General features: G+C 43.8%; 1 protein-coding gene across 1 annotated transcript in view; it reads left to right on the forward strand.

Moving 5' to 3' along the window:
• LOC129831845 (serine/threonine-protein kinase NLK) overlaps positions 1 to 22,148 on the forward strand; it is an 80,888-nt gene that overhangs the window by 34,781 nt on the left and 23,959 nt on the right. The window contains exons 2-5 of the mRNA XM_055895342.1: positions 2,963 to 3,092; positions 3,284 to 3,339; positions 20,533 to 20,639; positions 20,817 to 20,902. Of these exons, the coding sequence (XP_055751317.1) occupies positions 2,963 to 3,092; positions 3,284 to 3,339; positions 20,533 to 20,639; positions 20,817 to 20,902 (379 nt within the window). The remainder of the gene's footprint in view (positions 1 to 2,962; positions 3,093 to 3,283; positions 3,340 to 20,532; positions 20,640 to 20,816; positions 20,903 to 22,148) is intronic.

The raw sequence follows: 22,148 nt of genomic DNA on the forward strand, positions 1-22,148 counted from the left end.
TTTAAACTTTTGACTGGTACTGTATATCCATTGAGAGTGACAATAGTTCCTCAATGTAGCCTATTTGAAAAATCTTTCCAGCTCCCTTTCTATAACCACTCGTGTGAAAAGGGAAAGAAATGTCATGCTTTTATCAGGTGGAAAGGTCATAAAATAGGCCTACCTGATTTACTTCTTATACCTTCAGAAGGCTTGCTGCGCGGTATCTGGCTGTAGGTTTGAATCAAACCACAATTGATGGATACATTTTCACTCCTGGCCATTCTGGAAGGAAATAATATGTGGAACCAGCCTTTTCTTCTTAGATTAAACTCTTATGGTTTTAGGGTTTATTTTTTCTGCTCTGTTTGAAGTGGGGGATGATATTATTTTGGAAAAGCGTTTCATCTCTAAAAGGCTTGCTGATTTAAAAACTGTGAGGGTCTGCGAGATCCTCAAGGTGGTTACTGCTTCTCATCTCTCGGCCTGGAAGTGTGTGTGTCTGAGTGAGAGGGTTCATGGGTATGTTGGTGAATGTTAGTTACTGTGCGTGGTGCTGTAGTGTACGTAAGAGTGTGTGTGTGTGTTTGTGACTATGTGCGTGTCTGTGTCCTTTAAGTGAGATGTGGGTTCCAAGGGAGGTCTGGCGTGTCTGACTCACACATGGCTCTCTGCTCTGTCTGCTAATGATCCATCTGCGGCATCAATGCAGGCATGATAAATTAAACAAATACTTCATCCAGTTAACCATTTACCATATTCTCTCTATCAGATCACACTTTATTCTTGTCTCCACACTTTGTTAATAACTTTTATTACCATTACCTTTGAAACATAATTTGAGTGATTATGTGGATTTATACAGTACCAGTCAAAAGTTTAGACACACCTACTCATTGAAGGGGTTTTCTTTATTTTTACTACATTGTAGAATAATAGTGAAGACCTCAAAACTATGAAATAACACATATGGAATCATGTAGTAACAAAGTGTTAAACAAATCAAAATATATTTTAGATTCTTCAAAATAGCCACCATTTGCCTTGATGACAGATTTGCACACGCTTGGCATTGTCTCAACCAGCTTCACCTGGAATGCTTTTCCAACAGTTTTGAAGGAGTTCCCACATATGCTGAGCACTTGTTGGCTGCTTTTCCTTCACTCTGCGGTCTAACTCATCCCAAACCATCTCAATTGGGTTGAGGTCAGGTGATCGTGGAGGCCAGGTCATCTGATGCAGCACTCCAACACTCTACTTCTTGGTCAAATGGCCCTTACACAGCCTGGAGGTGTTGGGTCATTGTCCTGTTGAAAAACAAATGATAGTCCCACTAAGCGCAAACCAGATGGGATGGCGTATCACTGCAGAATGCTGTGGTAGCCATGCTGGTTAAGTGTGCCTTGAATTCTAAATAAATCACTGACAGTGTCACAAGCAAAGTACCCCTACACCTCCTCCATGCTTCATGGTGGGAACCACACACGTTGAGATCATCCATTCACCTACTCTGCATCTCACATAGACACAACGGTTGGAACAAAAAAAATGCAAATTTGGACTCATCAGACCAAAGGACAGATTTCCATAGGTCTAATGTCCATTGCTCGTGTTTCTTTGTCCAAGCAAGTCTCTTCTTATTATTGGTGTCCTTTAGTAGTGGTTTCTTTGCAGAAATGTGACCATGAAGGCTTGATTCACGCGGTCTCCTCTGAACAGTTGATGTTGATGTCTCTGTTACTTGAACTCTGAAGCATTTATTTGGGCTGCAATTTCTGAGGCTGGTAACTCGAATGAACTTATCCTCTGCAGCAGAGGTAACTCTGGGTCTTCCATTTCTGTGGTGGTCCTCATGAGAGCTAGTTTCAACATAGCGCTTGATCGTTTTGCAGATTGACTTGCCTTCATGTCTTAAGGTAATGATGGACTGTCGTTTCTCTTTGCTTATTTGAGCTATTCTTGCCATAATATGGACTTGGTCTTTTACCAAATAGGGCTATCTTCTGTATACCAATCCTACCTTGTCACAGCACAAATGATTGGCTCAAAAGCATTTTAACAAGGCACACATGTTAATTAAAAAACATTCCAGGTGACTACCTCATGAAGCTGGTTGAGAGAATGCCAAGAGTGTGCAAAGGGTGGCTACTTTGAAGAATATCAAATATAACATATATTTTGATTTGTTTAACACTTATTTTGGTTACTACATGATTCCATATGTGTTATTTCATAGTTTTGATGTCTTCACTATTATTACACAATGTAGAAAATAGTAAAAATAAAGAAAAACCCTTGAAAGAGTAGTTGTGTCCAAACTTTTTGCTGGTACTGTACATACTTAATTGTGTGTGTGTGTCAAGGGTTCCGGATGTTCTGGGCCATGTTACATTAGATGCATGTTGACAAACTACACAGTGTGCCTCAATGACCACCGTCTCAGTGAAAATAAATAACCTCTATTTCACGACCTTTTTGTTTTCTGCTAATAGGAATTGTAAAATGCTTTGGACTAATCTTCCTCTTAAGGCTGGGGTTAGGTGGTTGTTATGAAGTCATTTCCTTAAGGAAAATGTAAATAAATGTTGTTATTTAATACAGGAATACCACTGAATGTGACCTTCCTGGTGTGAGATGTATTTGTATTTCTAGGTTTGCAGTTACTTCACCACTGCTAAGAGGATAGTACCTTAGTAGTGTAACCAAATCCCACCTCTGCTTAGATCATAGTACCTTCAGTAGCGTAACCAAAGCAGTGTTTAATCTGAACTGCACTTATTTCTCTCTTAGCACTGTTAATATTGATCATTTCTTAGACTGCTTGTTTTTTCATGCTATGTTTTTCATGTTTTTAATAATTTACTGTATTGCCACTCACTCTGAATATGTGGCTGGGCATCAACTACAGGGCTATGACAGGAGCTTGCTCTGTGCTGTCTGTGAGGGTCTTGTCTCATTCGCTGATCCTCTCCCTCCACTCCAGGTCAGTGACGGACCCCCGGGATGGAAAGCGAGTCGCCCTCAAAAAGATGCCCAACGTCTTCCAGAACCTCGTCTCCTGTAAGAGGGTCTTCCGCGAGCTGAAGATGCTGTGCTTCTTCAAACATGATAACGTGAGTGGATGGCTAGCCTCCCTCCCCTCTCTTGGTTCCTCTTTTTCTCTTCCCCCTGTCACTTCCCACCCTCATCTCTTCCTCTCTGTCCTTTCCTACTCTCTATTCTCTTTCTCTCTTTACTCTCTCTCTCTGATCCCTCTCTCCATCCCCTCCCTGCGGATGTGCCTGACCTCCTCTCCTCTCCACAGGTGCTCTCGGCTCTCGACATCCTACAGCCTCCACACATCGACTACTTTGAGGAAATGTATCCTTAAACGATGACACAGTAGCCAGTCTATGTGGCCTGTATTCATCAAACCCCTTCCTTCCAGTCTCACAATCGTAGGAGTTTAAAACCACTTCTTACACATATTCCATGCAATTTTGTTTAAGCAGCTATGTTAGCTATCAGTGAATCTCCCTGGCTGCTGGCTCCTTCCACAGGTTAAAGTGGAGAGACTTGTCTGCTGTATATGAAATCTGATCTGTTTACGTTGCGTTGTTTAGATGGGATGTGTTGTGTCATTACTGCTAAGTGGGCTCAGCCCCTATGGAGTCAGTCCAGATCCAGTCTTATGCTACCTGCTGGAAGGCCCCTATCAGATTCAGAAACTCTCTCTATCGCCTATGACCAGGGAAGTCTATGTTTGTTGGGGTTGTTAAAATGGTGAGATTTTTACTGACCTGTCTCATTGACATTATTTTGCTTCCAGGAGTGACGATTGGGGGCGTGGGAGGAGACCGGAGGAAAGGAGCTGAGCTTGCTGATTCAGTGGGAGATAGATGGGTGGGTGATCTACTGGCAGGTGGCGTCTACCTCTTTCTCAGTCTTATGTTTTCACTCTTACAGGTGGTTTGGGTGGAGGGGGGTCATTTGGCTGTTTGTTTACCCACTGCTATCCCCCATATTGGTCCTCATCAGTCGACAGCACTATCAGTTGGTATCTAGTGACTGACTGAATACTGTAGCTTTGGAAAAATGAGTTGAGCCTGCTCCCATTCTGCATGTTCAGGGTGAAGGGAAAGGCACAAGCCTCTCACCGACACCTTTTAGTTATCTTTTCCTTGGCGCCCCAGCACATAACTGCCTAATGGTTTATTTCCGGGTGTAGGAGGATGAGGAAGGCGGTAAGGAGGGAGTGTAAATTGCTGAGATGTCCCATTTAGTTTCCATCTTATTTCTAATATTTCCTTTATGGACTGGAATTGGAGGAATGAGGCTTGATGCTTTCTGAGCTTTCTCTGTAATCTAGCATATAATTTAATCATACAAATTACACGCTGCTCCCCTGTATTGAACTGGCTCCCGGTCACTCCATATGCTCTTATAAACCCTTCACTACATTTCTTTATTTCTAGTTTAGATCTCTCTAAACCAAGTGGACTTTCTTTAGTTCTGTCTTGGCAGTCTTTCTAGTGAATTATGAGAGAAATTGATCTCTCATTAATAAAGAAACAAAAGCAACAAAACCCACTTAGCTGAGAGATTTATTTACCTCTGTATTTTTAGCTGTTACTCATTCAGCAGAGTGATTATTCCCTTTACTCTTAATTGTGTGACATTCTGCTGTCTTTTGGACTCGCTTTTAAAGCACACAATGGAAGGCCCTAATGAGTGTACTGTATAGCATCATTTCTCTGTGTGCTTTTTGATACTAGAATAAACAACAACTGGAATATATGCTGTGCTCTCACGTGCATGACAATTTGTGCCTTTGAGAGTGTTGGGGGAGTGGTGGCATATTGAACTCAGGCAGCGGTCTATTTGAAGGCAGGGAAACCAGGAACAGGCCATGGAAACAGATATGTCATCTGTGTTTTCTTCCTCTTTATTACACTCTCTCTCTATCCCTCTCTTTCTCTCTATCCCTCTCTGTCTCTCTTTCTCTCTCGCTCGCTCTCTGTGTCTCTCTTTCTCTCTCATTCTCTCTCTCTGCCCCTTTTTCTCCACTTTCCCTTTGCTGATGTAGATTTTCCACCATGAATCCAATTCAATTGTATTTTTCTGTGTTTATATTTTTTATTTGAGTGAGAAACGACATTCATGTTTTTGTTTAGTAGCGTAACAGTAAAGCTATGAATAAATCAGAGTGTCGTTGGTAGAGTGAGTCCTTCAGGCGTAGTGGTTGGAGCTTGGGCCTCTGTGATATAACTATCCTGCTCTGTGTATATCCTGGGGGGCACACACATACACACACACCAGTATCGGTCGGTTCCGTTTCTGTTTAAGATGAGGGAGGACAATTCTTTTTTTTCCATGAGCATGGCCTTGTTTTTAATACAGCATATTGGATGACTGTCATTCCTATTCCATTCACCCAGTTCAATGTAACAGCGATAGGTTTACATGACTCAAATTTTCTCTATACCCATCATGATGTTGCTAGAACCTAGCCTACAACCTAGATGCACACATGTCGAGAGAAAATTTGAGGTGACAGACAGTAACACATGGACAGACAGTGACACATTCAATACCGCCTTGCACACTCTTGCTTGCATCTAGCTGATCTAGGGTGTAATCATTAGTCCAACAGTTGCAAACAAGAGTTTCTATTGGACAAATTCAGGTATGTTTATCCCCACTTCATTCCGTTTAAGAAATGTTTTTCAATTTAAATCGGAGGAATGAATACACCCCTGATCACCTGTAAACACAGTTCACTTTCATAGCAGCCACGTTGGATTCCTTCTCGCATCTATGTGCTCTCCTCCTCTCTCACCTTTTTCCTTCGCTTGCGAACTTCAATGCACAACACATCAGCTGTGTGACCAGGCAACAATTTTTTTTTCAAGCCAAACCATATCATAACCGCTACACACAGCCTACATCGTTGTCACCATATCTGCTAAAGTAATGGCATAGTCAACATAGCTAATAGAAATAACGTGTTAGTAAACCCGCTACAATCATGCAGAAACGTTACAGTATACAGTCAGTAGGCGTTTTAGAACTAACACCGGCGGGCCCTGGTGGCAATACATTTGTAAAACCAAACACTTACCTTAACTTGGAAGCTTTTTTTGTGTTGTGTTGGATAGTCATAGCCAGCTAGCTAACATAGCATCCCTCTTTTTGATCTGGGTGTTTGAGTAGGCTAAACTAGCTAACTGCATTTGCTAGCTAAGTAAGTGAAACTGAAAGTGAAAAAAACAAAACGAAATGTATTTGTCTTTAAACAGTTCAACTATTGTCTTTCTCTTTCTGAGTAAACTACTCATCACATTTGATGCACTGCAGTGCTAGCTAGCTATAACTTATGCGTTCAGTACTAGATTGATTCATTTGATTCTTTGATTGGATGCACAACATGTCAGTTCATGCTGCAAGAGCTCTGAAAGGTTGGAGGATGTCCTCCTTACTGTGTAAGTCCATGGAAGGGGGTGAGAACCATGAGCTTCCTAAGTTTTGTATTGAAGTCAATGTACTCAGAGGAGGATGGAAGCTAGCTGTCCTCCGGCTCCACCATAGTGCTACCCTACAGGGTCCTGTTGAGGCTACTTGTAGACCTTCATTGCAAACAGTGGGTTTTAATCAGTTGTTTGGTGACATGAATATATTTAGTATAGTTATCTAAAAAGATTAACTTTTTAAATGTTTTACAATTTACATTTTGTATGAAATTCACTGAGGAGCATGGTTGTCCCCTTCCTCCTCTGAGGAGCCTTCACTGACACACACACTACTCTGCTGCTGCTTGCATCCTGCGAAGGAAGAAGGCTGCCATTACGGATGCATGTGTGTGTGGGGGTCAGGGCTAAATACATTTAAAAAAATCATTGGTAGCACTGGTGCTCCAAACTTTAAAAAGTTAGGAGCACCACATGAAATTTAGGAGCATCAGAAAATACTATTCTTTTTATTTATTTAGATACAGCCTATATTGTTGTGCCCTAGAAACTAATATGTAATACTGTAAAGACATTCATTTATTAGAAAAACTAAAATGTTGATATGAATATCTGTCATTGAAATTACAAAGTAATTAGCAGAATATAAGGTTTGTACATTGTGTAAAAGCACCATTTTCCTGTTGAGATGGAGAAGGCGTTAGTTGCTTCCCAATTAAGCGACCTGAATATGGGCAAGTGGGTGTGTCGAAAAGGTAAGTAGTGGGTGTGTGGAAAGGAGTGGGTGTGTGGAAAGGAGTGGGTGTGTGGAAAGCGCTCTGCTATAGGATGGACGGTGTTGATTAAGCTGTGTTCTTTTTCTTCGGTTTCATTATCAAATTTTTGGGGGGACAAAAATAACTTAATTTTACTGCTTTTTCTTTTGCTGTTACATGTACATTCTGGAAACATTTTACATTTTTTTTTTCGGTAGTTACATTACATCTAGATGGATAGTACTTATGACTGAAAACACAATGTATAATTTATAACTATTATAGAACATGAGCTTTTAAACCCACCCCTCAGCTACTCTGTCCATCCCACCTATCTCCGTAAACCCACCCCTCAGCTACTCTGTCCATCCCACCTATCTCCGTAAACCCACCCCTCAGCTACTCTGTCCATCCCACCTATCTCCGTAAACCCACCCCTCAGCTACTCTGTCCATCCCACCTATCTCCGTAAACCCACCCCTCAGCTACTCTGTCCATCCCACCTATCTCCGTAAACCCACCCCTCAGCTACTCTGTTCATCCCACCTATCTCAGTAAACCCACCCCTCAGCTACTCTGTCCATCCCACCTATCTCCGTAAACCCATCCCTCAGCTACTCTAGTCCAGCCCACCTATCTCCGTAAACCCACCCCTCAGCTACTCTGTCCATCCCACCTATCTCAGTAAACCCACCCCTCAGCTACTCTGTCCATCCCACCTATCTCAGTAAACCCACCCCATAGCTACTCTAGTCCATCCCACCTATCTCCGTAAACCCACCCCTCAGCTACTCTAGTCCATCACACCTATCTCCGTAAACCCACCCCTCAGCTACTCTAGTCCATCCCACCTATATCCGTAAACCCACCCCTCAGCTACTCTAGTCCATCACACCTATCTCAGTAAACCCACCCCTCAGCTACTCTAGTCCATCCCACCTATATCTGTAAACCCACCCCTCAGCTACTCTAGTCCATCACACCTATATCTGTAAACCCACCCCTCAGCTACTCTAGTCCATCACACCTATATCTGTAAACCCACCCCTCAGCTACTCTAGTCCATCACACCTATCTCTGTAAACCCACCCCTCAGCTACTCTAGTCCATCCCACCTATCTCTGTAAACCCACCCCTCAGCTACTCTAGTCCATCCCACCTATATCTGTAAACCCACCCCTCAGCTACTCTAGTCCATCACACCTATATCTGTAAACCCACCCCTCAGCTACTCTAGTCCATCACACCTATATCTGTAAACCCACCCCTCAGCTACTCTAGTCCATCACACCTATATCTGTAAACCCACCCCTCAGCTACTCTAGTCCATCACACCTATCTCAGTAAACCCACCCCTCAGCTACTCTAGTCCATCACACCTATCTCTGTAAACTGCCCTCTTATGATTTCCATGTGCCATATATTTTTCAACTGTGCTGTGATGTTTCACAGAAATTCTGAACCTGACTAATTACATAGTATCTACAGATTGTAAGTTAAAGATAAATATTTTTACTAAAAGTATTATTATATTGTTGATTGATTGACTATGGTTTTCCAAATCTCTCAACAGTGCTATTTGTAGGGTTAATTTTAAATAAATATTGTGATTTATCAGCCATTCCTGAACCTGTGACCAGAAACAAGCTACATAGGGGCAATACCAAAATAATGGATCTAATGATTCTGTCTCTTCATAGCAAAATCTGCAGAGCTGAGATGGTTGTATGTCCCAAATACATAACATTCTGTTTATGGCAAGAATTTTGTATAATCATTTCAATTATTATTATTATGTGTCAGTTCATACACCACGTGCCACAGAATTGGCACATGAAAAATCTCTTGCCAACTATTTTGCCACTTGTATGGTGCCGCGGTCAACATTCTGGTCCTCAAGTTAAACTGGTTGCCAATTTTGGTCAATTAATTAAGGGCACATCTAGATGGCTGTCAATATGAATTATTTCTTATGTAGGCCACGTTAGCTACCGACCGTGATACCTAGTAGGAAGCACTTCAAGTCGGCAGGCCTTCCCACACAACACCAAGTAACATCACTGAATACGTGCAAGTAGTTTTAGAATGGCCCACAACATGGTTTATGAATGTAAAATGCAGTCCCGGCGATCCACTATAGGAAGACAAAAATCTTGCCCTGGTAATATGGGTCAGATCTTTTGACCTGGTTGGGCTAGAAGCAAACTGTTTTTGCTGTATTAATGGTGCATATCTTTTTGGTGCTTGGAAATAACCAGTGGTGTGAAGTACTTAAGTAAAAATACTTTAAAGTACTACATAAGTCGTTTTTGGGGTATCTGTACTTTCACTTGAGTCATTTTCTGTTAAGGTATGTTTTACTTTTACTACAGTATGACATGTGAGTACTTTTTCCACCACTGGAAATAACAGTACAGTGAAGCCTTATCATTACAACAATTATTATCAAATCAAATGTATTTGTCACATAAACAACAGGTGTAGACAAACAGGGAGATGCTTATTTACGGCCCTTCCCAACAATGCAGAAAGAAAAATACACTTTACAATTTAGATACATTTAAAATCATTAACATAGACATTACAACTAGGTGAGGTGTTTTCTATATGTTTTTTAAAGCAAATTTTGCTGTTGCTTGAGTAATTTCAGATGGAAGTGAGTTCCATGTGATCAGGGCTCTATATAATACTGTGTGTTGCCTTGAATTGGTTCTGGATTTGGGGACTGTGAAGAGACTCCTAGCGGCATGTCTGGTAAGGTAAGTATGTCTTTCATACCCTGTATGTAAGTTGATTATACAGACAGTTTGGAAATGTCAATACAATAATATTTCTCACAAAAACAAGATTTGCTGCAGTTAAGTCTCTCATCAACCATCAGCCAGGAAAGACTGGCATGCATGTTGTTGATATTAGTTCTGTATGTGCAGTTAATGGCAAGGTGTGCTGCTTCTGTTTTGAACCAGCTGCAGCTTTGCTAGGTCCTTCTTTGCTGCACTTGACCATATTACCGGACAGTAATCAAGATGGGACAAGACCAGAGCTTGAACGACTAGTACAGTTGAATTGTGTAAAAAATACAAAAAACAAACATTTTTTATAACAGACATACCCCTCCCCATCTTCACAACAACTTTGTCAATATGACTTGGCCATGATAATTGACCATCCAATGTTATACCTAGCAGTTTAGCTTACTCAACTTGCTCAATGGTCACACCATTTCTACACAATTCCAGTTGAGGTTTAGGTTTTAGAGAATGTTTTAAAACAAATACAATGCTTTTAGTTTCAGCTCTATTTATGACCAGTTTATTATTTATCCCCCATTTTTATACTGACTGCAACTCCTTATTTATAATTTCAGTGAGCTCACTGGTTTTGGGCACTGACATGTAGAGTGTGTAATCATCTGCACACATAGTCATTCTACACTGAACAAAAATATAAATGAAACATGCAACAATTTGAAAGATTTTAGACTTTGTTCTTTGTCATGGTAGCAACGTAGGCTAACGCTGGTACTCAACGCAGTTCCAGCCAGCACAGCTCTCAGGGCCAACGGAAACGGCAACAAACAGCTGGGATTTAAACAGCCACAAGCCCGGAACTACCAGCCGCAAGGGCTAACCGTATCGAGGGCGGTGTTCAAACTGTCAAGGAAACCTGGCTAGCTTCATAGCGAGTAGCTAGGCTAACCGCTTTACCAAGCAGCAGGTTTTTAGGGTTTGGCAGTATCCCGGGACAGATAGTAGTGGTCCCAGAAACTGAGGATAATCACGTCGCGGGATCCACATGAAACAGGTAGGCTAGTAAATATTTGTATTCTCAAGAAAAACCTTTTCAGAAACTTTCAATAACAACCGAGCTCTCTAGTTCCACGTTCAGCATGCGTCAGCCTCTGACATTGTACGTATGCTTAGTGATGTGGACATGAGGAACTTGAAGCTCTCGTCCGGCTCCACTACAGTCCTGTGGATGGGTGTGTGCTCGGCTCTCCGTTTTCTGTAGTCCACGATCAGCTCCGTTGTCTTGCTGACGTTGTGGGAAAGGTCAGTGTCCTGGCACCAGACTGCCAGGTCACTGACCTCCCTAAAGGCTGTCTCATCGTCATTGGTGATCAGGCCTACCACCGTTGTGTCGTCAGCAAACTTAATGATGGGGTTGGGTGAACAGAGAGTACAGGACGGGACTAGCCATGCACCTGAGAGGCCCCATGTTGAGGGTCAGCGCGGCGGATGTGTTGTTTTCTACCCTCACTACCTGGGGACGGCCCGTTAGGAAATCCAGGATCCAGTTGCAGAGGGAGGTTTTCAGTCACAGGGTCCGGAGCTTAGTGATGAGCTTGGTCGCACAGAAAAATTTGTCCCAAATGAAACCAAATTGGTCGTAGTTTAGAGCCCTGGTAGGGGTTGAGGCCGGTAGCTCTGCTAACTTGTAAGCATTTCCTCTGTGGGTTTTTGGTGTGCATGCTGTTTTCCTTGGGTGTACTTTTGTAGGGGGTTAGCGTCCCCTCATCTAATTTTCCAGCCTGGTTTGAGAGGTTAACATTTTACCACCTACCAACACCTCTACTAGGCCTAACTAACAACTACTTCACTGTCTTCCACTGAGGGTTATCTCCAGAGTTATCTGAGCCAACGTGTCTCCATATCTTTATCACGGCATTCCTTCTATGTTCATTACCCCACACATACACATACACACACACACACACACACACACACACACACACACACACACACACACACACACACACACACACACACATCAAGGAAGGCTAGTGAATTACTGACACAACAACAGGCTGTATATAGCCCTCAATGTCACATGGCATGGGGCTATCACAACCTGCCAAGAGAAAGAGAGAGCACATTCAGGGCAACCACATGCCTGCCTGCTTTTCAGAAGTCTGTTATGGGGAGTTACACATTGTCAGGAAATGACTTGGATATTGAGTCTATTCCACAATCACCATGCATAGGTCTGGTTGCCCACTGCTCTTTCTATCTCTTAGAATTCCTATAAATACCCCCTTCGGAAAATTATATTATCCTGCTGAAATAGAGTCTGGAAATGGGTGGCTAATCTGAATAGGCTCTCTAACTCGGAGTAGTGTGGTGTGTTTGACTCAGAACTGACTGCATCCATGTGTCAGATATAGTGAGTAATTTGCTGTTCCGGAAGTGACTACCTATTTTAGTATTAAGGTCTCTGCTGAAGTTGCTTGCGTGCATTTATGAATGAGAGGGAGCGAGAGGTCTGACACCCCTTCTGTCTTTGTGTGTGTGCATCTGTTTGTGCATGCATGTGTGTTTATTAAGCACCCACGGCAGAATACTGTAGGCTGGTGTGTGCTCCGTCTTGGTCTGCTCTGTCAGAACAGGAATATGAATGTCATCTCCCCAGATCTACACGCTGGTTATTATGTAGAGGGGGTGTTTTTAATCAAGTAGCACATTAAAGTGAATACACTCTTCTATACAAACACACACAGCCAGGCCTGTGCAGCCTGATAATGATTAAGCTGCTCCTGACACAGGAAGATGTGATGATTACAGCCTGATAATGATTAAGCTGCTCCTGACACAGGAAGATGTGATGATTACAGCCTGATTATGATTAAACTGCTCCTGACACAGGAAGACGTGATGATTACAGCCTGATAATGATTAAACTGCTCCTGACACAGGAAGACGTGATGATTACAGCCTGATAATGATTAAACTGCTCCTGACACAGGAAGACGTGATGATTACAGCCTGATAATGATTAAACTGCTCCTGACACAGGAAGATGTGATGATTAGAGCCTGATAATGATTAAACTGCTCCTGACACAGGAAGACGTGATGCTTACAGCCTGATAATGATTAAACTGCTCCTGACACAGGAAGATGTGATGCTTACAGCCTGATGCACAGCAACAATAAGGTAGGGAGGGACACTCACAGGCAATTAGATTACATGTAAATATGGATTTAGGAAGACGTTTCAGGTGCTTTATGAAATGGATGAATGTGCTTGACTTTTCATCATGAAACAAAATTACTCCTCCCAATGCACAGAGCGATATAAACTCAACAAAAAAAGAAATGTCATCTCACGGTCAACTGCGTTTATTTTCAGCAAACTTAACGTGTAAATATTTGTACGAACATAAGATTCAACAACTGAGACAAACTGAACAAGTTACACAGACATGTGACTAACAAATGGAATAATGTGTCCCTGAAAAAAGGCGGGGGGTCAAAATCAAAATTAACAGTCAGTATCTGGTGTGGCCACCAGCTGCATTAAGTACTGCAGTGCATCTCCTCCTCATGGACTGCACCAGATTTGCCAGTTCTTGCTGTGAGATGTTACCCCACTCTTCCACCAAGGCACCTGCAAATTCCCGGACATTTCTGGGGGGAATGGCACTATCCCTCACCCTCCGATCCAACAGGTCCCAGACGTGCTCAATGGGATTGAGATCCAGGTTCTTCGCTGGCCATGGCAGAACACTGCCATTCCTGTCTTGCAGGAAATCATGCACAGAACGAGCAGGATGGCTGGTGGCATTATCATGCTGGAGGGTCATGTCAGGATGAGCCTGCAGGAAGGGTACCACATGAAGGAGGAATAAGTCTTCCCTGTAACACACAGCATTGTGATTGCCTGCAATAACAACAAGCTCAGTCTGATGATGCTGTGACACACCGCCCCAGACCATGACGGACCATCCACCTCCAAATCGATCTCTCTCCAGAGTACAGGTCTTGGTGTAACGCTCATTCCTTTGACGATAAACGCGAATCCGACCATCACCCCTGGTGAGACAAAACCGCGACTCGTCAGTGAAGAGCACTTTTTGCCAGTCCTGTCTGGTCCAGTGACTTTGGGTTTGTGCCCATAGGCAACGTTGTTGCTGGTGATGTCTTGTGAGGACATGCCTTACAACAGGCCTACAAGCCCTCAGTCCAGCCTCTCTCAGCCTATTGCGGACAGTCTGAGCACTGATGGAGGGATTGTGCGTTCCTGGTGTAACTCGGGCAGTTGTTGTTGCCATCCTGCATCTGTCCTGCAGGTGTGATGTTCGGATGTACTGATCCTGTGCAGGTGTTACACGTGGTCTGCGACTGCGAGGACGATCAGCTGTCCGTCCTGTCTCGCTGTAGAGCTATCTTAGGCGTCTCACAGTACGGACATTGCAATTTATTGCCCTGGCCACATCTGCAGTCCTCATGCCTCCTTGCAGCATGCCTAAGGCACGTTCACGCAGATGAGCAGGGACCCTGGGCATCTTTCTTTTGGTGTTTTTCAGAGTCAGTAGAAAGGCCTCTCTGGTGTCCTACGTTTTCATAACTGTGACCTTAATTGCATGTGTCTCTTATGTTTCCCCTTACCTCACCTTGCTAAAGTGTGTGTTTCCTTTGCCTCTTGCTCCACATCCTCTTTTCTATGGGTTAGTCATGCAGGGAGGGGGAGGGTTGGCTCCCTGACATACAGCAGGCCCCAGGTGCCTCTCTGCCACTTCCCACTTCTTGGATGCGTTGGTTGGCATAGTAACAGGTAACCAGAGCCCTCTGGGAGTGTGTTCAGCGCCAGGTCACATGGTTAAAAGGGGAATGATTGCTCACGGGTGGGCAGGCCAGGGGTGCCATACCCGACACAGACTAACCCACCTAAAGTCCATACACACAATAATACTGGAGCTTCAGTGTAGAAAAATATAACTAGCTACCTCAGTCCACAGGGATCTACCCTTTATATATGTTGCGCACTCCATTCTTATAACAGAAACTGATCCCCAGATTCCAAACCATTCCTCTCTTCACATGTTTTTCTGCTCCATCTCCATCACTCCTCTGAATGACTAGAGGTGTCCAGAGCCCCAGTGGCTGGTGTTCTCGCACTTACTCACTCACCATCAGGACATGCCTTTTTACCCAGAGAAAGAGAGAGCCTTGTTATTGTCACCACAGCAGAGAGAGAGTCAACCACCACCGAGCGAGCACAAGCCTCAGAGGAAAGAGTGTAGTTTGCATTTCAGTGGAGGAATCAAGCATGCAGATGATTTGTGTGAGGATAATTATACAGTATTAGAGGCAGGACAAAAGTCATCTGTTCCCTGCCTTGTCACTGATACAATTAAGGGACTCCTTCTGGGCTTTGCTGGGTTATTTCCTGACAATTTTTCAAATTGCGATTGGCAATGAGTTGTTTCATCCATGAATTGTCAGAATTCCCCATTGCGTGGGGTTTTACAACTATTATGGAAAATATATGTTGTCTTTATTAGTCATTGTCACTTTGAGATGACATGGATGCATAGCGAAATGTAATTTGCTCCCAATTTGGCATGGCTCTAAATTTAGATCAATGTAACAAAACATGAATTATTAATACATTTTTAAGGCTAAACCGTGCATGTCTCTTGCTGAAGAAGACATGCACACAGTGTATATATAATATAGAAAATGTTGTCGGTGAGACGCTGAGTGTTAATTAAGCGCTTAGTTTTATCAAGCAGAAAGGAAGCATCTGGAGCTGTGCCGAGGCCAGATAAATGGGTCCTTGGCCCCTGGGCCTCATGTTTGCCACTGTGGTGTGGCCGGTTGGCACTTCTCTTCTCCATGTGTGAGAGGCGCTAGCAGAGAGGGGATGGGATCGTAGTATGCAAGGGAGAGGCCTTGTGATAGAGGGAGGGAGTGTGTGTGTGAGGCGAGTGATAAGAGAGGGAGGGGTGACGGGTTAAGGCACATGTATATGTAGTAATGTATGTACAGTGCATTCAGAAATTATTCAGTCCCTTGACTTTTTCCACATTATGTTACGTTACAGCCTTATTCTAAAATCTTATCAATCTACACACAATGCCCCAAAATGACAAAGTAAAAACAGGTTTTCAGAAATATCACATTTATATAAGTTTTCAGACCCTTTACTCAGGACTTTGTTGAAGCACATTTAACAGCGATTACAGCCTTGAGTCTTTTGGGGTATGACGCTACAAACTTGCCACACCTGTAGTTGGGGAGTTTCTCCCATTCCGCTCTGCGGATCCTCTCAAGCTCTGTCAGGTTGGATGGGGAGCGTCGCTGCACATCTAAATTCAGGTCTCTCCAGAGATGTTCGATCGGGTTCAAGTCCGAGCTCTGGCTGGGCCAGTCAAGGACATTCAGAGATTTTTCCCTGAAGCCACTCCTGCATTGTCTTGGCTGTGTGCTTAGGGTCTGGACCCTTACAAATCAGCCGGGCTAGATAATCTGGACCCTTTCTTTCTAAAACTATCTGCTGAAATTGTTGCCACGCCTATTACTAGCCTCTTCAACCTCTCTTTCGTGTCGTCTGAGATACCCAAAGATTGGAAAGCAGCTGCGGTTATCCCCCTCTTCAAAGGGGGGGACACCCTTGACCCTAACTGCTACAGACCTATATCTATCCTACCCTGCCTTTCTAAGGTCTTCGAAAGCCAAGTCAACAAACAGATTACCGACCATTTCGAATCACACCACACCTTCTCCGCTATGCAATCTGGTTTCAGAGCTGGTCATGGGTGCACCTCAGCCACGCTCAAGGTCATAAACGATATCGTAACCGCCATCGATAGGAAACAATACTGTGCAGCCGTATTCATTGACCTGGCCAAGGCTTTTGACTCTGTCAATCACCACATCCTCATTGGCAGACTCGACAGCCTTGTTTCTCTAATGATTGCCTCGCCTGGTTCACCAACTACTTCTCTGATAGAGTTCAGTGTGTCAAATCGGAGGGTCTGTTGTCCGGGCCTCTGGCAGTCTCTATGGGGGTGCCACAGGGTTCAATTCTTGGACCGACTCTCTTCTCTGTTTACATCAATGATGTCGCTCTTGCTGCTGGTGATTCTCTGATCCACCTCTACGCAGACGACACTATTCTGTATACTTCTGGCCCTTCTTTTGACACTGTGTTAACAACCCTCCAGGCGAGCTTCAATGCCATACAACACTCCTTCCGTGGCCTCCAATTGCTCTTAAATACAAGTAAAACCAAATGCATGCTCTTCAACCGATCGCTGCCTGCTCCGGCCCGCCTGTCCAACATCACTACTTTGGACGGCTCTGACTTAGAATATGTGGACAACTACAAATACCTAGGTGTCTGGTTAGACTGTAAACTCTCCTTCCAGACCCACATCAAACATCTCCAATCCAAAGTCAAATCTAGAATTGGCTTCCTATTCCGCAACAAAGCATCCTTTACTCATGCTGCCAAACATACCCTTGTAAAACTGACCATCCTACCAATCCTCGACTTCGGTGATGTCATTTACAAAATAGCCTCCAAAACCCTACTCAATAAATTGGATGCAGTCTATCACAGTGCCATCCGTTTTGTCACCAAAGCCCCATATACTACCCACCACTGCGACCTGTACACTCTCGTTGGCTGGCCCTCGCTTCATACTCGTCGCCAAACCCATTGGTTCCAGGTCATCTACAAGACCCTGCTAGGTAAAGTCCCCCCTTATCTCAGCTCGCTGGTCACCATAGCAGCACCTACCCGTAGCACGCGCTCCAGCAGGTATATCTCTCTAGTCACCCCCAAAACCAATTCTTCCTTTGGACGCCTCTCCTTCCAGTTCTCTGCTGCCAATGACTGGAACGAACTACAAAAATCTCTGAAACTGGAAACACCTATCTCCCTCACTAGCTTTAAGCACCAGCTGTCAGAGCAGCTCATAGATTACTGCACCTGTACATAACCCATCTACAATTTAGCCCAAACAACTACCTCTTTACCTACTGTATTTATTTATTAATTTATTTTGCTCCTTTGCACCCCATTATTTCTGTCTCTACTTTGCACTTTCTTCCAATGCAAACCAACCATTCCAGTGTTTTTTTTAGTTTTTATTTTACTTGCTGTGTTGTACTCACTTCGCCTCCATGGCCTTTTTATATTTTTATTTATTTATACATATATCTGTTTGCCTTCACCCCCCTTATCTCACCTCACTTGCTCACATTGTATATACTGTAGACTTATTTTTTTATTTTTTTCACTGTATTATTGACTATATGTTTGTTTTTACTCCATGTGTAACTATGTGTTGTTGTATGTGTCGAACTGCTTTGCTTTATCTTGGCCAGGTCGCAATTGTAAATGAGAACGTGTTCTCAATTTGCCTACCTGGTTAAATAAAGGTTAAATAAAATAAAATAAAAATAAAAGGGTCGCTGTCCTGTTGGAAGGTGAGTGCTCTGGAGCAGGTTTTCATCAAGGTACTTTGCTCCGTTCATCTTTCTCTCGATCCTGACTAGTCTCCAAGTCCCTGCCACTGAAAAACATCCCCACAGCATGATGCTGCCACCACTATGCTTCACCATAGGGATGGTGCCAGATTTCCTCCAGACGTGACGCTTGGCATTAGGCCAAAGAGTTCAATCTTGGTTTCATCAGACCAGAGAATCTTATTTCTCATGGTATGAGAGTCCTTTAGGTACCTCTTGGTGAACTCCAAGCAGGCTGTTGTGCCTTTTACTGAAGAGTGGCATACGTCTGGCACTCTACCATAAAGGCCTTATTGGTGGAGTGCTGCAGAGATGGTTGTCCTTCTCCCATCTCCCCAGAGGAACTCTGGAGCTCTGTCAAAGTGACCATTGGGTTCTTGGTCACCTCCCTGACCAAGGCCCTTCTCCCTTGATTGCTTAGTCTGGCCGGGCGGCCAGCTCTAGGAAGAGTCTTGGTGGTTCCGAACTTCTTCCATTTAAGAATGATGGAGGCCACTGTGTTCTTGGGGACCTTCAATGCTGCAGAAATCTTTTGGTACCCTTCCCCAGATCCGTGCCTCGACACAATCCTGTCTCGGAGCTCTACGGACAATTCCTTCTACCTCATGACTTGGTTTTTGTTCTGACATGCACTGTCAACTGCGGGACCTTTTTATATAGACAGGTGTGTGCCTTTCCAAATCATGCCCAATCAATTGAATGTACCGCAGGGGGACTCCAAGTTGTAGAAACATCAAGGATGATCAATGGAAACAGGATACACCTGAGCTCAATTATTATTTGAATACTTATGTAAATACGGTATTTCAGTTTTTTATTTTTAATACATTTGCTACATTTTCTAAAGAACAGTATTTTGCTTTGTTATTATGGGGCATTGTGTGAAGATTGATAAGGAACATTTTATATTTTTCCATTTTAGGAAAAGTCTATCGTAACAATGTGGAAAAAGGGAAGGGCTCTGAATACTTATCGAATGCACTGAAATTGTGTATGTCTATAATGTCTATGTTATTGTTTTAAAATGTATGTAAATTGTAAAGTGTTTTTTTCTTGTTATGTATTTTTCGTTATGTGTCAGACCCCAGGAGGTCTAGCTGTCGCCATTGGCGTCAGCTAACAAAAAATGGCTGTAAAAAGAGTGGGAGTTGTTGAGCAGCTGACATGGGTCTGCAGGGAGGCGAGGACCCAACGGAGCACAAGGCACCCAGTGTCCTCAGCCTTCTCCAACTGGCTGTGGCTGTGTGTGCGTGTGTTTCAGGCGTGTGCACGAGCGGGTATGTAGCCTCAACCTTCCTGGTGTGGTGTGTGTGCACTGCCTTTTCTGTTCCTCTTCTGATATTATGCCACAAGTAGCTTCATTCCATCTTTATTGATGAAGTGTGTGTGTGTGTGTGTGCGCACTTTTGTTAGAAGTCCCTGCCTGAGCTGTGGAGGATCGATGAGGCAGTGTCGCACACTCAGCTCTAATCATTCTCACTCTCTCTCACACACACACACACACACACACACACACACACACACACACACACACACACACACACACACACACACACACGACAGGGCTGGGCTGGGATGCCTGTGTGCTCTGGGAGTTGGCCTGCCTGCTGACAGTGCTAGATGTCAGGATTAAGTTGTTTCTATCAGAGAGCCGTTTCTATGCGCTGTGGTTCAGGTATGCCACATGTAATGTATTATGTGTCTACCCTGCCAGAATGACTGAGGGAGAGCAAAACAGGGCTGCCTGAATACCTTTCCCAGGAGAGAGTGAAAGAGGCAGAAAGAAAGAAGGAAATAGAGACCCCACCATAGAGGTCTATTAAAACTCACAGCAGGAGCCCATTGTGACAATGGATCGATACCGTACTGCTGCTACATGCAGAGGAATTGGACCAACCTCTGTCAGTAACATCCATTTAGGGTGGCAACATTTTATGTAGGTTACAATGTAACAGAACAGACACTGTGAATAGTCTTTCCTCGACCCATTCCCACTTACTTCCATTAACCCCTCTTCTCTACCTAGCTAGCTCTTCTCTGCAGAATATCTGTGTAGTCTTTGTGGTGTTGTTTTCCTTGACCACTCCTCGTCCAGCTATGTGGTGACAGAACTGATGCAGAGTGACCTCCATAAGATCATCGTGTCACCTCAGCCCCTCAGCTCAGACCACGTCAAAGTGTTTCTCTATCAGATCCTCCGAGGTAAGACCTCTCCGACACGCTCACACACTCCCAGATCACATTGCAAACATTAAAACGTGATATTCACACACATATCAGTTTGAATCGTCATGATAAATAACGGGGTAGGACCTTCACACAAGGAACTGTTATCAAACCGTTCAACTGAATCCTTCCCGGCATGTGTTTTGTCTGTAGGACTGAAGTACCTGCACTCAGCTGGCATCCTACATCGAGACATCAAACCTGGCAACCTCCTGGTCAACAGCAACTGTGTGCTTAAGGTTGCTCTACTGTTCTCTACTATCTAACATCTCCATCCTCCTGTGATGATGACATGTATTACTCAACTGAGATCTACAGTGTTATATTTATGAGGTCAACTTGGGGTTGGAGTCTGCTCTGTGGAAGTACAGTATCTGAAATGCGTGCACACACACACACTCCTGACTCCTGCCCTCACTCGCTGTCTGGCGCCCTGAGTCTCTGTAGCCTGTGTTACTGGGGGTCTGACGCCCCAGTGGGATTTCTACAGTACACGATGCTGGGCTCCTGACACCTAAATCTTCATCCTGGGTTCAAGTAATGGAGGCCCTACCTGGGTTTATTCTACCCTTAGCTCCCCCTCCTCCCTCACAGACAACTGGGAGGGGTGCTAGTCCACGGGTGGGGGAGAGAGAGAGAGCAAAAGTGAGGAGAGGGTGGAGGACAGATTGATTCTCTGGCTGACTCTGGAGAACAGATTGTCTCCAGCAGACATTTACTAATTTAGCTCCTAATTCTAATTTCCCAAAAACCTTCCCTACACATTCTGGGCTATTTTCAGACAAACCCATCTCTGCCTGCCTCTGTGATGCTCCCTGCATATGATTGGGTGCCGTCTGCCCATGGTATCGCTGTGTTCCTTCTCTATCAAGTCTGCCATTATTTTAGAGAGGCGGTCATTTAATTTCTGATGATAAACCTCCCCTTCCAAAAATCTCCCTCAGCAGCATCAGCTACTCAAGCAGTTTGATTCAGTTGTGTACAAGCTGGTGGGGAGCAATCGTCTGAAGTAATGTGACCCGTAGCAGTGCGACACTAATGTGGCTCCCCAATCCTTCACTTCCTGTCATTCTGACCAGAATGTATATTTAGCTAACAGCAATAAGAAGAAATTGGGGGGAAAAAATGTTTTTTTTAGCACATAGCTGTGCTGTCCTAAGCTTTCTTTGGAGGAGGTGAGGGTGGGGGGGACTGAGACAGAAGTGTGTTCCTGTATGGACACCATAGAAGAGGTTGGTAATCAACTTCAGTGAGTGTTTTCATTGGAAAATATAATTAGTGATGTGCCATGCATTTCTGAAAAAGCTGCTCATCCCTTAAAGAGTTTGTGGGGGAAAGAGATGAGGGAACAAAGAATTTCGGAGCAGCTCGTTAGTCCGTTTATGAACGATCCAAGTACTCCTTTCTTTTATGTCTTTAGACGTATCAGACGATGTTCTCATTCAGTTATGTAACAATTGACTCAGAACAGTCACAGTAAAATGC

Source organism: Salvelinus fontinalis, chromosome 33, assembly GCF_029448725.1.
Source record: "Salvelinus fontinalis isolate EN_2023a chromosome 33, ASM2944872v1, whole genome shotgun sequence".
Classification (NCBI taxonomy): Eukaryota; Metazoa; Chordata; class Actinopteri; order Salmoniformes; family Salmonidae; genus Salvelinus; species Salvelinus fontinalis.